This window comes from Diprion similis, chromosome 10 (genome assembly GCF_021155765.1).
Source record: "Diprion similis isolate iyDipSimi1 chromosome 10, iyDipSimi1.1, whole genome shotgun sequence".
In the NCBI taxonomy this organism is placed as follows: domain Eukaryota; kingdom Metazoa; phylum Arthropoda; class Insecta; order Hymenoptera; family Diprionidae; genus Diprion; species Diprion similis.
In genome coordinates, this window is record NC_060114.1 from 14,640,290 (window position 1) to 14,657,130 (window position 16,841).

The 16,841-nt window shown below is 31.7% G+C and overlaps 1 protein-coding gene across 20 annotated transcripts in view; it reads right to left on the reverse strand.

Annotated features, from left to right (window-relative positions):
* Positions 1-6,482: 6,482 nt before the first annotated feature.
* LOC124411711 (serine/threonine-protein kinase MARK2-like) overlaps positions 6,483-16,841 on the reverse strand; it is a 58,108-nt gene continuing 47,749 nt past the window's right edge. For 11 of the 20 annotated variants that reach the window (XM_046891013.1, XM_046890998.1, XM_046890997.1 and 8 more), the window contains 3 exons: positions 8,153-8,194; positions 7,466-7,577; positions 6,483-7,064 (listed from right to left, as the gene is read on the reverse strand). In XM_046891013.1, the coding sequence (XP_046746969.1) occupies positions 6,846-7,064; positions 7,466-7,577; positions 8,153-8,194 (373 nt within the window). In that variant the 3' untranslated portion in view covers positions 6,483-6,845. Of the gene's footprint in view, positions 7,077-7,465; positions 7,578-8,152; positions 8,195-13,167; positions 13,394-15,757; positions 15,842-16,841 lie in introns of those variants that run through there. The other 9 variants (XM_046891004.1, XM_046891003.1, XM_046891015.1 and 6 more) reach the window with 4 other exon arrangements.

The following is a 16,841-nucleotide window of genomic DNA, read 5'->3' on the forward strand; positions in this document are numbered from 1 at the left end:
GACGAAAAGTTCTACGCTCGAAAAAAATGAAGCCTAACCCTTTTGAAATCTTTTAGTGCTTGACAGATTTTGAAAATTAGTTGAATTAATTGTTTGGTGCGCTATATTCACGTAATTTAGCGAGAGGAATCGATTACGCACAGTCCGAATACGCTGCGAACAACGTATTAGGAGTTACAACTGAAAAATTAAAGATTTCCTTCGTAATTCCTCTGCTGTTAGTCCTATGTTCTATTCAATGTCTTTTTCGCATTTCTGAGGGTTCAATCAGTCAGAAAAGAGTCTTGCAGAACGTTTTTGACACGAAAAGTTTCCGAGCTCTTAAGAATCGCAGAAAGAAAGGCTCTTCGGATGTTTTCTTAAAAATATTGGTTGAATTTGAGAATTGGCGAAATCAATTCATTGAACGCCATAAGTCACAGCGGAAAATTGTATCAAATTCGGTGTATTTTCGTAGGAGAAAATCAACCAAAGCCGCAGCAAACAAACGGAAAAATTCTGTTGTATTTTCCTAGACTTTGATTGACGTTCCAGATGTCTGTTCCTCGTTAGATCGATTTTAACCCTAAAACCAACATTCCCCCTGAACAATTCAATATCTACAAAAGCCAAGGGCCTGAAGCTTGTCATTCGTCAATTTTGATTGCGAGCAATCAAAAGAGCTGACAGATATAATCTGGAATCGGGCCATAAATTCTGCTCGCATTCTGCTGGTAATAGCCACAAAGCAGGAGAGAAAGTCGGTAACACGTTCAAATGCTAGAGCCAATTAATCCCAGAAATAGTAACTAACAGTTCATTTTTTGTCTCCCAAAAGTTACGGTTTCATACACAAGTGCAATTCAATAGGTATACTATAACACGAATAATGTCGCAATGTTCATTCGAAATAAAGTGTCAACTACGTTATCTCCTGTTTGTATTGAGATTGTCACTTTGCAATGCGTGATCTGGTGGAAAAAAATACAACTAATGCAACCAGGCTGACAACTGACGTTTTTTTTTTTAGCTAATTGATAGTGGATCAGGTATATTATTGATGATGTTTAATTAATTTATGTGACATGATTAATTTGAAAGCCCGAAAATTATGATTTGCCTCCATTAAAATTAAAAACTTAGGTTATGTGGTGATAAAATGGCGCCGACAACCAGGCTCTGACGTCATGAGGATATTTTCCAATAATCAGCGTCAAATACTTCTTGTTATCCAACTTGTTTTCAGTGGCAGAGCATCTGTAGCGGGTTGATTAGAATAGCAGCACGAATCACATTCAATTTGATACACAAAATTTAGTCAAGACATGTTGAGACACGGTAGAAATGAACAATCTTCGCATTTTAGTACGCCTCTAATGATGTGGTGAAATCCTTTTGAAATCTCAATTAAATCTATGTCGTTCCATAGGATCAATGTGAAGCTCTACTTGAAGTCTGAAAAAAAATCGCACGCATCCCCACGTGAAAGCTTGCAAAAATTTCAATAAAAATTCTTCGAGTTTCATGGGAATACCTGAGCTTTTAATGGAGTACTGCATAAAAATAAAATGCCAAATAAAAAAAATAAAAATGTATGTGAAACTTAAAAGGCGAAAATAAATTCTCCTGAAATTCTTTTGAACCATAATGATACAAGTTGTAGAGGAATCCATGACACATCCATATCCTCCAAATGTAAGAGTTTCATAGCCAAATTTCTCAAAAGTACAAAAAAAAAATTTTAATAAACAAATGAACGGCATACCGGACGATAGTTATTCAGATCTAATGTTGAAACCGCAAACTAAAATTGAAGAATTCTGCTGGCAGTTGGTATTTCACGTATGAATAAAAACTTTTCCGAACAATAACCGCTCGCGTAGGGGATCTAAAATAGGGGAACAATAATTGTCACCATTTTATTAAAAATCTTTATCAGCTACATTTTGCTAGATACCGATCACCAGAAAACACTTAGCAAAGCTGTATGTGTATGACGAATTATGTACCTATCTACAGGTTTGAATCTGGATGTATATTTACATACACATAGGTATTATATGTATACTCCATATACTGACACACGTATATACATATATTCATACTATATATATATATATATATATATATATATATGTATCTATGTATGCATGTTTGTGATCTTGTTCAGTTTTTTTTTTTCTCTCGTTAAATTACAACAGGTTGACAGAGTTATGCGCGCGGTAGAGATATATTAATGGATTGGTTGCGCGGACACCGATGTCCTGGGGTTATTCATATAGTATACAACACAGCAAAGTAATTTTCTATTCTTCCTTTCGTTTTCATTTAAATTTCAAGTTAAACCTCGACTGGATTTATATCATTATCATACAGATTGCAATATTAAACGGCATTTTACGTACACGTTTTTCTTTTATTAGCTTACTACTTTCACTCGTCTTTAATATATTTTTTCTTTTTTGTTTGTTTATTTATTTATTTTTTCTCTGCTATTTTCTAATCGTTTTTCTCAAGGTACTAATCACATAATAATTCAGGTAGCTCAAAGTTGTCCGCTCAGCCATACATCGTATATAATAATAATAATAACGATAATAATAATAATAATAATAATAATAATAATAATAATAATAATAAATTTTATCCTTCATTATTTTCATATTAAAGTTAATGAGTGTGTGTATGTATGTATGTATATATGTTTGGGTGTATTTTTCCTTAACTTGTATACAATAGTTTTTGCTTGCCTCTTGTTTGTTCTTCCTTTTTTCATCTGTTGTCTCTCAAGTATTAATTATTAATTTATACATTCACAATTGTTTCTTTTTTTTTTTTTTGTTTTCAAGCGTGCGAGCAGAGGATTTTTGTATGTTGATTAATTATATTATATACCATAATTAATTAATTACCTATATATGTATCATGGATTTACTATCAACACTACAAGGATCCTTATCTTAAAACAGTGATAATAATAATGATGATAATAATGGCAATAATAATGAAAATGATAATAATTACTATTATTAGATGTATGTAGTATGTATGTATGTATGTATGTATGTATGTATGTATGTATGAATGAATGTATGTACGTATAATCGCAATGTATCACTTTATAATAACTGTGGCAGAGATTGTGAAGTAAGTTATCAACACCGTCGCAATAATGGTTGAATATTTTACTCGATGTAACTGGGTAATTAGCAACTATCAATAGAATATAAATAATGCAATTTGAATCAGTTACGATAAACATTTTTGAGTAAGATAAAGTTATTAACAAGAAATTACTAAATAATTTCGAAAGAAGAATGAAAGAAAATGAAGCGTTGTTAGACTGATGAAAATTTGTCTTCCAAGGAAAAGATTTCGATGCAGCAATGCACTTCAGTGAGGATCGCCGAGTCGTAGATTCCAATGGATACGTGAAACAGTAAATGATACCTAATCGGTGATGTGGATAAAATCAAAGTTTCGTTAGTCAATTCAATCGTTAGGTCAACCAAAGTAAACATAGAGGTGTGTTAACATTTACTTTTCATTTATATCTACCTCTTGATTTTTCTGATCGATGATTCAATATACAGTGCATATAAGAAGTGATGACGCATTATTATATTTATTTTCACATATGCGATATTGTTCAGTTATTGTAAGGCTCGTTTGTTTTTACATCAATTCTTTTGGCTACATAAATACGAACTTTTTTGTATTATTATCTGATAATAAAATAAGTCGCGACGCCTGCCTACGTTTTACATCTTCTGTCATCGTAGGTATTTATGCATTCAGAGTGTTTGAAATATTTCATACATAAACGAAATAATTAATCAATAATAAGACAAATTCAATAATCATTAATCTTGTTTATTACTGATACTAAATATATGTACCTATATGGATATTTATCTTTTATATGTGCACTGTGTATGTATGTATGTATGTATGTATGTATATATATATGAATACGAAAAAATCTGTACAACGATGGTAGTGTGTACACGCTTGTTCATATACTGATAACACTGCGTTCCGGTGAATTGAAATTCAAACTTGAACTTATTCGTCTTCGTCTATAAATCACGTTCACTGAATGATACTTATACATATTTATTTATTAAGAAGAGAAATAAAGCCAAAAAAATTATGTAGCGTTAAATAATAATAATAAAACTAAAAAAATACGATACTATTTCTTTCTTTCATTTATGTTTTGTAATTTCTTTTCACTTTGCTGTTAAATAAATTATTTATCTATACTGGTAGTAAAGTAAAATGTACTGATATAGGTATACTAATTATACGATATTCAAAAGCTGATATAAAACATTTGTAATGTTCCAATACATGTATTCCTGTTTGTTTTCTCCATGTTTAAGGGGAATACCAATTTCGTATTTATTGTTTATGCGATTGTTTATCCCCTCCCCTCGCCTTCCTCAATTTTACCTTGCTTTTACTGTTGCATATAGAGAAAACCATATTCCGGATATATTTATATTCTATATTATATACATCGTGGCCCTTGCATCTACTACATATATATGTATATATGTATGTATGAGTTCTACTTTCGAAATCACAAATGTGACCTCTCATTCCTCATTGCAATACGAGAAAAGAGATTGAGTAAAACGTAAAACAATGTAGGAGGAAAAATGAAGTTGAAAATAAGAACAAAAATAAATGTAGAAGTTAGTGAATAACGGCGTGATGATACAGCCTGCGTTTGTAATACCTACATTTTTATTATCGTCATTATATTCTTGGTAAAAATAGCAGATCTTGTTAGTATAACAATGCGGTTTTTTAATATTTATTCATTCATTTATTTATTCACTTATCCACTTGTTTTTGTTAATTTTTTTACTGGTTACCTTTGTTTGCGTTTATTTTTATTTTTTTGTGTTCTTGTTCTTCCTTCGAAAATACGCTAAACTCAATTCGCTCATTTTACTAATAATACAAAGTAAATCATTGTCGAATACTTCACATTCTCCAAACTCTTCGTTTTAATCATATCTTTTATTTTCCTATTTAATTATACTTAATTCAACGATGATGACGATGACGACCGTGATGAGAATGATGATAATATTGATAATTACGAAGATGATAATTATAATAATTAATTCATTATTGAATTAGTAATTAATTGTCTAGTGTCTATAATGCTGTGTTTCTGTATGCATGTATTTTATGTATGATTGTTAAACGTTACGAACTGATGAACTTGACATTAAACGACGAAGAGTGTGCACAGAAAAAGTGGTAAACAAAGGAGAAAGAATGCGGCACAATAACGCATCACAAGAGAAAAGTAAAAAGCACGGATGGTGGCATAATTATATGAAACAAAAAAGTTCTTCTACTTCCGACGACGACCGATGACGATGATGATGATTATTATGACAACGACGACAATAATGAGAATATGACGATTGTAACGATGCGATGTGGACACCCGAATTCACCCACCACCACCAGTGATCAATGATACGGTGAGAAAATTTCAGAGTGCCGATCAAAGAAAAAAGTTGAAATGAGAAATAGGAAGGGGAAAAAAAAAAATAATAATAAAACTGGGAAAAAATACCGCGCAATATCAGTAAGTACCCTAGTTAATGTATGTATTGTAATATGTATTATTATATGTATATTATGTAAATTTTAGAATAACGTTCAGCGTAATCGAGCCCGATAATCGAGGGGGGCGGGGGTGGTGATGACGTCTTCTTTAGCGGCGAAAATTCACCTTCGGTGCTCAATTGCGGTGCTTATTACAGTTTTGGGGTCGATCAGTCGTTTACAATTATTCGTTTATAGCAGCTACCAGACTGGACTTATATTCTTCCATTTTGGCACTCAGAGTATTAGGATACATACGTATTAGCCAGTAGTAGCGGTGTAGTAGTACTAGGTATTAGTTACACGTATTTATTTATTTATATATACATATATATATATATATATATATGTATATTATATGTATATATATATATATAAATGATATATATGTAGAGATAAATCACAGGCCTTAATTTTTAAATTAAAACCGCTCGAGGGGTTTAGTGAGGACCCGCAAGTACCAATTTCAGATCACTATATACATACGGCACACTGTACGTAGTATGCATTCGTGTGTCGAGACACGATTATACATATATAATAATAATAATAATACGTATCTACCAAAGGGAATTTCATATTTTCTTTCTCTCAAATTTCTCTGTATTCATCGTCGTCTTATCGTATAGCCGTACTCGGGGTGGGTCTGTCTCGAGAGAAAAAGAAGAAGAAGAAGAAGAAGAAGAAAAAATATTGAAGGAAAAATAAAAGAACCAAATATATAGTTAATAGTTATTGATTTATAAATTACGTTATTTCAATAATAAACGTGTGAAAATTCTCGTTACTGTGTTTTCTTTCTCTCTTTGTTTTTGTTCTCTTATTGTTAAAATGAAAAGAAGGAAAAAAAAAACAAAAAAAAAAAAATAAAAATAAAAAAAATACAAACAACAACCACCGAAGACAATCTTGAACGTGTTACAAACGCTTGTACCCGACTCCGCATCCACCCACCTACCCACCCACTCAGTCACTCACTCGCTCACTCCCACCCGCCCTCCTGCATCTGCTTCTCCCATGCAGAAACACGCGTGTGATAACCGAGATGTTGAAATACTGGGATCTGGTTACGCGAAAGGCTAGACGAATATCTCTTGCTGATCGTCAGAGCCCGAAGCCGAGTCCCAGAAGAAGTAAGAGTAATAGTCGTCGGAAGTGGCTACTTGCTGGCGTGGATCATCACGAGGGGGTTATGGGTTGGCACCAGCCTCCGTGGCGCCTGCAGCCGGCAGTCACAGTTTGAGCTCGTTCGCTATCTTGCTGGCGATGTTTTTGAAGCCGATCGATGTTCCTGAGATCCGCTTGAATCTCACACCGTTCAACGACAGCCTCGGCAGCTTGCAGACCTCTATCTCCCACTGCACCTGGCTATCCGTTGCTGCATCTCCGTGCGCACAGAGCAGCAAAAATCTCTCACGCTGCTCGTACTGGCACTTATTGGCATCCAGCACCTATATTACCACCTTATTAAGCGGTGTACCAAAAACCAATGCCAAGAATTTCTAACTGTTCGCGACTTTTTCTTTTTTTTTTTTTTTTTTTTTTTTAATTTCATTTGCTTTTAAATTACTGAGGCAATAAACCTGTTTTCATGACTATTTCAACTATTTTAACATTAGCTAGCAGTTTACACGTCTCGCGAAAACTAGTTTCTACAGACTTTTCGTATACGCAAACTGATTGGGATAAATTCACTCGACATTTTCTACAAGTACCAGGCTTCTGTGCCGGTATTTTACAACAAGATGCTGGATTAATTTGGCTCTTTCGTACACGCGATACGTGAAATTTTTCTCAATATTATCCGAATGATAATGGATCGATATATTATATGAGGTACACAATGCCATACCTTGCGTATTTCCGACATGATTTCATTTGGATCCCGACTGCTCGTCGTTCTCATGCTCCAAGTGAAACGAAGACTGCGTGGTTTTACCTGCTCGTCATTAGTGGTTGCACCACTGCAATAAACAAACCACCCGTAAGCAACCCTCTTCCACATTAATTAGCGCAATAAAAATTTATCGATATCTATTATCTCGTTACAATATATACGGATGAATGTATGTATGTACAAATATGTACAACCGAGAAGAAGTGAGGACCCTGGCGCATTCAAAAGGCTTTTTGTTCAAAACGTATGCATAGATTCATGGTGAACGATAGAAAAGATGTAAGGAGCATTGCGAAAATAGTAAATCTTGCATGTACGTGTACCTGATGAATAAAAACTGCAAGAATTCATACACGTAACAGCGTGGTTTTGAGCAGAGAAATTAACAAAACTGATATTTTCTCAATGAGAATTCTGCTTTTCAGAATAGAAATGGTTTAGCGTAGAAACAGTCGATTGTCGATAAATTTTCAGATACCTCAGATCAGTATTTTTCTCTGCTCCCACGTTGTTTAGGAGAAAAAATGGGAAAAGAAAAAGAAGAATAAAATAACTGTGCAGGCAGATGAAATATCGCAAACATATAGACAAGCGTAGGAAAATGCAGAGTAAACGAATGATTTACAGTTCGTGGCAACGTACCTCACTACAGCGTGCTTGGGAGGTACGGATGGGTCCATGGGGCTGAAATAACAAAACAGACATTGCTAACGAAGTGTTTTGGATTATGGTCGAGATAAAAACAATGAGAATGCAGTTGAATATTTAACTACGAGCCCTCCCGCCTCTATGCAACATTAACTGTGAATAAACATAAACGAAAAGGGCACGGGATTAGAAAAAAAAAAATGGCAATGTCAACGAAAACCATAAAAAGACAATGCCGGTAGACGTCACGTAGTGCAAAACGAAACGTAAAGACAGTGAAATTATTTGTCAATATCAACAGCTAAATTGATAATTCATTTACAAATCGATTTCCGTAAACATACACACAAAAAAAAAAATCTATATTACACAATAAATCCATTGTAGTAATAACTTATACTGTTTCTCCTGTGCATTGATATGAACGTAAATTGTAAAACAGTGTGGTACACATTCATCTGACATGTTAACGACAAAGAAAAAGGCTATCGATTTCACAGGGGTTGAGTAGTATTGCGTAGAGTCCCTATCGGCTAATTGAATAGACACGATAAATGAATTTGTCCACAATTTAGAAGATAATTTTTAAATATTTATTATACATACATATATGTATGAAACTCATAAATTTTTTTATCGCTACTTAAAACCATTAAATAATAACCGTGCTTAAGACCACATTGAAAACAACAAGTCGTGTATATTCAATTTGCCTAGTATATACCTAAGTGCAATTTCAGTTTATTCTTTAAATACAAGCAAGGAAGATGAGTAATATTTGACCAATTGAAAATTTTTATAAAACTCTCGCTCCGAGTCAAGTGAAAAGGATGGATTCATGAACCTTTGACATCGAAAAGAGAAAGCGTTAGAAAAATGATAATAATTATATCAAACTTGTCATCTTTATCCGTCCGTTGTAAAATCCTACAACCCCTCCTGTTTCATCGTATTTTGCGCGTTATATAGTTCTCTTCAATTATACATTTCAATTATTTATTCAATTATTCTATTTTATTCAAAATGCCAACTACCTAAATAATAATAATTTGTTTAAACAATGGTAATAATAACAACATTAATAATGATAAGAATAATTGAACTAACTGTAGCATTAGTAGTCGTAGTCGTAATAGTAGTAGTAGTAGTAGTAATAGTAATAGTAATAGTAATAATAATAATAATAATAATAATAATAATAATAATTGACTAAAGCATCTCAAGATGACTGAAAATCACTCTTTTAATGCTTGTAGGACGGGAATACACAGTTGATCGATGTGCATTGAGCAACGCACATGTGTGACCCAGGAGGGCATACTTTTAGAATGAATATAAAATATTCACAGGTACACACACGCAGACAGGCATTGACATGCGTGACATGTTTATGCATAGATGCAATGTTGCAAGATTTGAAATTTGTAGTTATTTATTGCTACAATATTATAAAACGTTTTCACTTCATTATTCATCATTCATGTGTGTACATGCATATACATGTGTGTGTGTGTGTGTGTGTACGTGTGCATGTAAATCACGTATCGATATAATTATTTAATAAACCTCTTGTTACCTCCTTGTCCCACTCTCTCGCATACACACGCACACTTATAAAATAAATGTAATATACTATAAATACCGAGAGCGGTGCTCAGCCCAGAGTAAAATATCAAATATCTGTGGACATCGTTTCCATACTCAGCGTTCAAAGAAAACCCGGTTTTAGCAGTCACGTCCTCAAATCCGAAAGAAATGTAAATCAAAGTCAAAGAAGAATAAAAGGGAAAGTGAACTCGGTTTTTTTTTTTTTTTTTTTTAATATTAATAATAATAATGATGATGACGATGCTGATGATGGTGGTGGTGGTGGTAATAACGATAATAATACTATTAAAAATCAAAATAGCAGCAAGTCGCGTGAGAATAACATGTCACTCTATATATTTAATAAAATGTTAGTCCGTTATAAGTCTGGGGCAAGTAATTTAGATACAATTCGAAGAAAAAAAAAACAAAAAACAAAGCAGTGTAAAAATATTACAAGAAGGGATAGAAGGAAGAACACTAGATGAAAAATAAAAGAAAAATAAATACAATGCTCGACGACAAGTTATATTGATTCAAACGTAGAAGTTTCCCTCTAGTGGATTGATTCTAAAAACAAAACCCCAACAAACGCGTCTAACAATAAGTGGTGGAATCTTGATTTTATGTACAATAATGTATGAAATTTTAGTAGTAACATTAAGATAATTACGACTACTCAGGACTACAGAGGCCTGTTATAAATCAATATTCTCTTTATAAAAAATTAAGCCTGGAGTATTTTTATTTTTTTCATTGTTTTATCTATTTGATACCCGGTAGGATCAAACTCATTACTCTTCGATAGAATTAAAACATGATAGAAATTAACAAAAGTAGAGGTCATAAAAATACATAAATGCTTATATAATTTTGGCTATCGTTGTTTCTTTATAATAATGATCATGATCATGATCATGATGATAATAATAATAATAATAATAATACAATACAATACATACTTTTAAGCTGCAAAGGATTCAGTTGATTGTTTTTTTTACAAGCTGTGCTTTTACGATGGATTAGTTTGTTTGTTTGTTTTGTTTTCTGTTTTCTGTTTTTTTTTTTTTGTATAATTTTAATATTACTACTGATTATAACAATAATAGAAATAATAATAAATTTGAGTAGTATTAGGCGGTAGGTAGGTAGGTAGTAATAATAATTAGGTTGATTATCATGATGGTAGAATAACTTAAATGTTTTAAACTGAAAATTCTGGGTGCAATAAACTGTGCTGTGCTGTGCTGTGCTGTGCTGTTCTGTAAACGGCTGAGTTTTAATATAATTAATTATAGTAATAATGTTAATAGCGTGCTCAATAAAATAAAATAAATCAAACCTTAGATCAATTCAAATAAAATATACTTTTTTTTTTTTCAATATCTTTTTGTTAATAATATATATATATATATATATGTTGGTATATATGTATATTTATATACAGTATTTATTTATCGATTATCAAATATATCATCGACTAACTACATTGTAGAAGGAGCTATATATATATATATATATATTTATATATATATATATATATATGTGTTTGTGTGTGTGTGTGTGTTTGTTTTTTTCAACTAGCTGCTATATCGCGACCAGATATCAACGTCATTCTGAATTTCTTCTTTAGACGTATAAATCTCGCATTTTTTCAAACTTTGCGACAATTTTGTAATAAAATATATGTCACATGATTATTATTAAGATAGGAAAAAAAAAAAGAAAAAAAAAAAGAATAAAAAGTATGTTATTAATAGTATTAAATAATTGCACATCAAAGTAAGCTTGAATGTTACTTGTTTCATCGTACATTAAGACTACAAAATTATTAGGTGTATTTTCATAGGAAATTTTACACTAGATCAACTTTAAGTTGGCAATACTGTTTTGCTGTCATCTGGCCGCGGTAACGCAACCGATTTTCCTTGAAACTTTTTCCTGAAGCCGAATAAACAATATCATTTTTTCATTGAAAATCTTAATCATCAAATATTTAATATCTGACGAATCCGAGTTTATCAGGCAATCGATAATTAATACATAATGTGTCAAATTACCTATGAAATTGATCGTACAGTATCGATATTTTCAACTAGTCTGCAGGTTTGCCAAGTTCCATATATCCAAAACAAAAAAAAAAAAACAAAAAAAAATTCACTAGACATATTTTCACTCTCGTTACGAACAAAGATTCATTATTGCTAGGCTACTATATATGTATACGCAAATGAGTTTATATGTATTGTGTAGCGTGCGGATATTACTCAGCTCAAACGCTTTCTTTTGTGACATTAAACAATGAATTATTCACATGTACAAAAGAATGAAATTTTACCATTTATTCATTTCGTTCTATAGTTGCTTGTTCACCTGTTTCTCTTTTGTTTCGTTTTTTTTTTTTTTTTTTTTCTTGTTTGAAATTGCATTTCCCTTTCCAATAAAACGTTATACTTTCGTCGAGTAATAAAAAATTAAATAAGCAATGAAGCGATTACATTGACGTTAATTAGATATCGATGTTATCTTCGTAGAACAATTCAAGATTACAAGGAAACATCAATGTCCAAGGATTCAAAACTTTCGAAACTATTTTGGAATTTTTGCAGAGAAATTCAAACGCATCGAAAAATTTATTTAAATAGATGTTAACGTTTTTGAAAACTGGCCAGGCATGTAAACGGGGAAAAAATTTTTTTTTAAATTTCACCAAGAGAATCGTGATTGATTTGAAGGATAAAAATTTTCTCTACAAAATCAATTGGCATATAAGTAAAATAATTTTCGACTGTTCCTTTTTCATATCGTTATTTCACCGTTCACCGTTTTCAAATAGTTTAAATCACTTGAAAACGCTTCGTTTTTTTTTTTTTTTTTTACATTCTCTGTAAAAGGTAACATTTTTTTACACGCAATTTTAAAATGTCGTAAAAAAAACTAGTCAATTGTTAACAGATCATCAAAGGATGGACTCACTAGAATCTGAATTCTTGGTTCACAGATATTTCCCAGCAAATTTCAATTCCGTCAAAGACGTTCACACATTAATAATAAATAAATAAATAATTACCCTGCACGTTAGCTCACATTATGTTACTTTATTTATTTTGTTTTTTTTTTTTTCAATGTCTTTATCAATTTCTCTATCTGTTCATACTTCTTTTTATTATTTTATCTTTATTATCACTCTTTTTTTTTTTTTTTTTTTTTTGGAATAACAAGATCCGTTGCACAATTTTGTTCATTATTCATTGAATATCAGCTGTACAATAACAACGCACTTCGCAACGGCTAAATGCAGATCCACATCTGCTAAAAATATTAATAATAATACGAACACGTCTCATCAGGAGTCCGACTATAAAAAATTGCATTTTACAAATTCAACTCATCAAACGTTTCGGAAAAAAAAAAAAGATGTATATATATATATATATATATATATAGATGCGGGTGCATTGTCGTAGTTGTGTCGTATCGTTCACTCAGCGTCGCAGTTCCTATCCCATACAAGTTATGTATGTACGAGTTGTGTCTGTGTGTGTGTATGTCTACATCTCGCTCTCATTTCGTCTCGTGGGAAACAAGGCGAGAACCGCGACCATTGCAGAATCCATCGCATCATCTTTCGTCTGTCACTTGGAAAACCTGCCAATGCATGGATTTTACTCCCTTTTTCTATCCGCTTATCACTTTTATGTCGTAATTTGTTGTTTTTGTTTGTTTTGTTTTTCGTTTTTCGTTTTTTTTTTTTTTTTTAATTTTCAATTTTTTCCTATTTTCCAATTATCTTCTACCGAATTGTATTTTTTCTTTTATTTCACTCGTCTAATCTCGCGTTTTTTTTTTTTTTTTTTTTTTTTGAATCGCCCCATTTGTCCTAGCTTAAAAATTTCTTTATACAAGTGCGAAACAAACACTACGCGTCGATTGTCATGTAGGCCGTTATAAAATATGGATAAAATTGTCCACTTGGCTTTGACATATCGGCGCACATGACGGATTAAGAATTTATTTGAAAGTTGCGTTATGTAAGAGGGATCCGCAGCTTGGTGGTTGTTATTATTAATTATTACAACGTTCACTTTCAAAATTCATCGTAAAAGTCCAAGAAGAAACAGATTCGATTATAATTTCAACATACAGCCAGTCAAGAAAAACAATAAACCAATCTGTTAATAATCGTTTTGTAGTTTAAATCAATTGCATAATGATTATAAACTGCATAATTGTTTTTTCTTGAACTTGAAAAAAAAACTTTTTAAACACCTATGTAGAGCTATAAAAATCCAATCAATTCGATAAAAAAAAACTTGTCAAACAGACGTCGCGTCGTGTAGTCAAGAGTAAGGTAAAACTTTATTCGGATATCAATCATGGTCACGTTACTCTTTTTAATATTAAAATATTGACAATGAACGATCAAGCGCGCGATTAAAAATCTTTTTCATTCTTAGTTTTTTTTTTCTCCATCAAAACCCAACTTCCAACCACACAACATGCGATACGCTGTACGCGATGAAATTTATTTTCCTACCCCATTCGAAAGCAAAGAAAAGAAAATACACTTGGCGTAGAATTTTTCATGACTGAAAAAAAAAAAGAAGGAACAAAAAAAAAACAAAGAAATAAAAGGAATCCATCAAACAATGTTAAAAATTTTTTTTACGAACTATGTCGGTGTGCTAAAAGTTGACCCAAATTGATGTTAGAATATAAAAAAAAAAATAAAAAAATAAAAATAAAATAAATAAACACAAGCAGCAACCTTTGCCAAGTAAGAAGCGTAGTATTATATAAAATAATAAAAACTATTTATACAGATGGGGTTGTTGACAGAGGCAAAAATGGTATAAAGGCACAGATTTAAGTGTTAGGTCTTAAGAAACGAAATCCTATCATGCAACTTCCTGCTTTATAGAAGCAAGGAAGGCATACGTCCTATTCTGTTTTTCAAATTTCTTTTTTCTCATCGTTTTTTCGTATTTACCATTTCCTTAATAATAATAGCTTTTTTTTTTCCGTACGAATCAAATGCAAAATTGCACATATATACGTATATATATAGATGTATATGATTGATATTATATATATATATATATATATATATATGAATATCGTTTATCATATACAATATATGAGTAACATTCATTCGTCCAGCACTTAATGTATATCAACCAAGTGATCTTGTGTTCCTAAGAGAGTATATCTTCTAGTGGTCGTGGGTTACAGAATAATACTAATAATAATAACAACAACAATGATAATAATAATAATAATAATAATAATAATGATAGCGATAGGTAATAATATTAATAATAATAAAAATAATGACAAAAATAATAATAGTAATTAATAATTGATAATCGCGCACCACAGAATAACGCGAATTTATCTAAAATCTATCTTCACAATAAACGACGTGTATTACTTAATTGCTTGAGGCGCCTTTTATCGGCGGTTATAATTGTTTTTTTTTTTTTTTTTTTTTTTTTTTTTACTTTTTTTTTCCATCTCTTGAGCATCTTATAACAGGATAGTAGTAGTAGTAGTAGTAGTAGTAGTAATAGTAGAAGTAGTAGAGTAGTAGTAGTAGAAGTAGTAGGATTAGTATTAGTAAGAGTAGTACTAAGGCTGTTCGGTCGTGTGTGTCTGTGTGTGTAATTGTGGTTTTTGTTTGCGCGTGTATGTATGTGGGAAGGGATTGCCGACGAATGAGGATGACTTTCCTCGATTGACCAATTTCCTGGGTCTCGGCTATTACACTTCTATAATCTATTTCTATGTTCTCTTCAATGCACTCGCGTGCGTTTTGTAGTTGTTTTTAAACTCGACAAAATACGAGTATCGTGACGGTTGTCTCTAGGGCTTTCGTTCGATATCCATTCTCTATCGTGTTCTCTTTTTACTTTTTCTTTTTCTTTTTCTTTTTCTTTTTCTTTCTCGTACTCTATCTCTCTCTCTCTTTCGCTTTCTCTGTATCCTTTGCTTTCTTTTTTTCTTATTCTGTTACTGTTACTGTCTCTTTCTCTTTCACTTTCACGTTTTCTTTCATCTTGGGCACCAGAGACGGAGCCAAGTATTTCGGTTCAAGTCCTGCAGCAGACAAGATAAATACCGAATAGGTATGCGTTAAAAATTCATTACCAACTGGGTTATTAAACTTTCAGTTTAGAGTTCAGAGATGCAACAATGTCTATATAAATCCATGACTGGAACAGTCTATACGCTCGTTCAATCAAAGCGTCTTTGTAATTAAGGTTCAAAGTTTTCTTGTAAATTTTTCTTTTCTTTCTCTTTCCTCTCTTTTTAATTTTTATATATTATCATTCCGGATTATACTTTATTTCATTTATTTTATGCATTTGTTATTGTTATTGTTAATTATTTTTTTTTTTTTTTTTTTTTTTTTTTTTTAAATTTGTTTCTTTTCTTTTCAACACGTCTTGCCGCCAACTTTCGAGAATTTGCATGACGTTTAGGACTGCAATTAAATCCGCGCAAACGAGAACAGCGACCATTTCGTGAAAGCCGACACCAAATTGGGGTGCCTGTGATGTTCCGCTCTCTCTCTATCTCCCTCTTTCTCTTTCTCTCTATCTCATTCATTCTCATCACTCTCTCTCTCTCTAAATTTTTTTTTGTCAACAGGTACTCGCACACGTTATTCTGTGGCACTCTAATTACCCAAATATACATCGGCCTTACTACACCCACCTATGAAGCTAATTTTATACATACGTATTACCTAATGTTCTCTCAGAACGTTAACAACAACGATAATACACTCCTTTTCCTTCATTTCTATCATTGGACTCTTTTTACATTTCACTAGGCAACAACGACTAAAAATTTCAGATGCGAAAAAAGTAATAAAAATTTTGCAAAAAAAAGAAAAAAAAACAAAAAAAAAACAAACAAACAAATAAATTAAATAATAATCAATGAACAGTTGATCGTAAACAGAGAAATAATCAAAAATAACGCCTCGCTTGCTTTTTTTCTTAAATCGACCTGCACGAAAGGGATGCACAATGAGTATGCGAGGTGGCTTATTATTATTATTATTATTATTATTATCATTATTATTATTAAC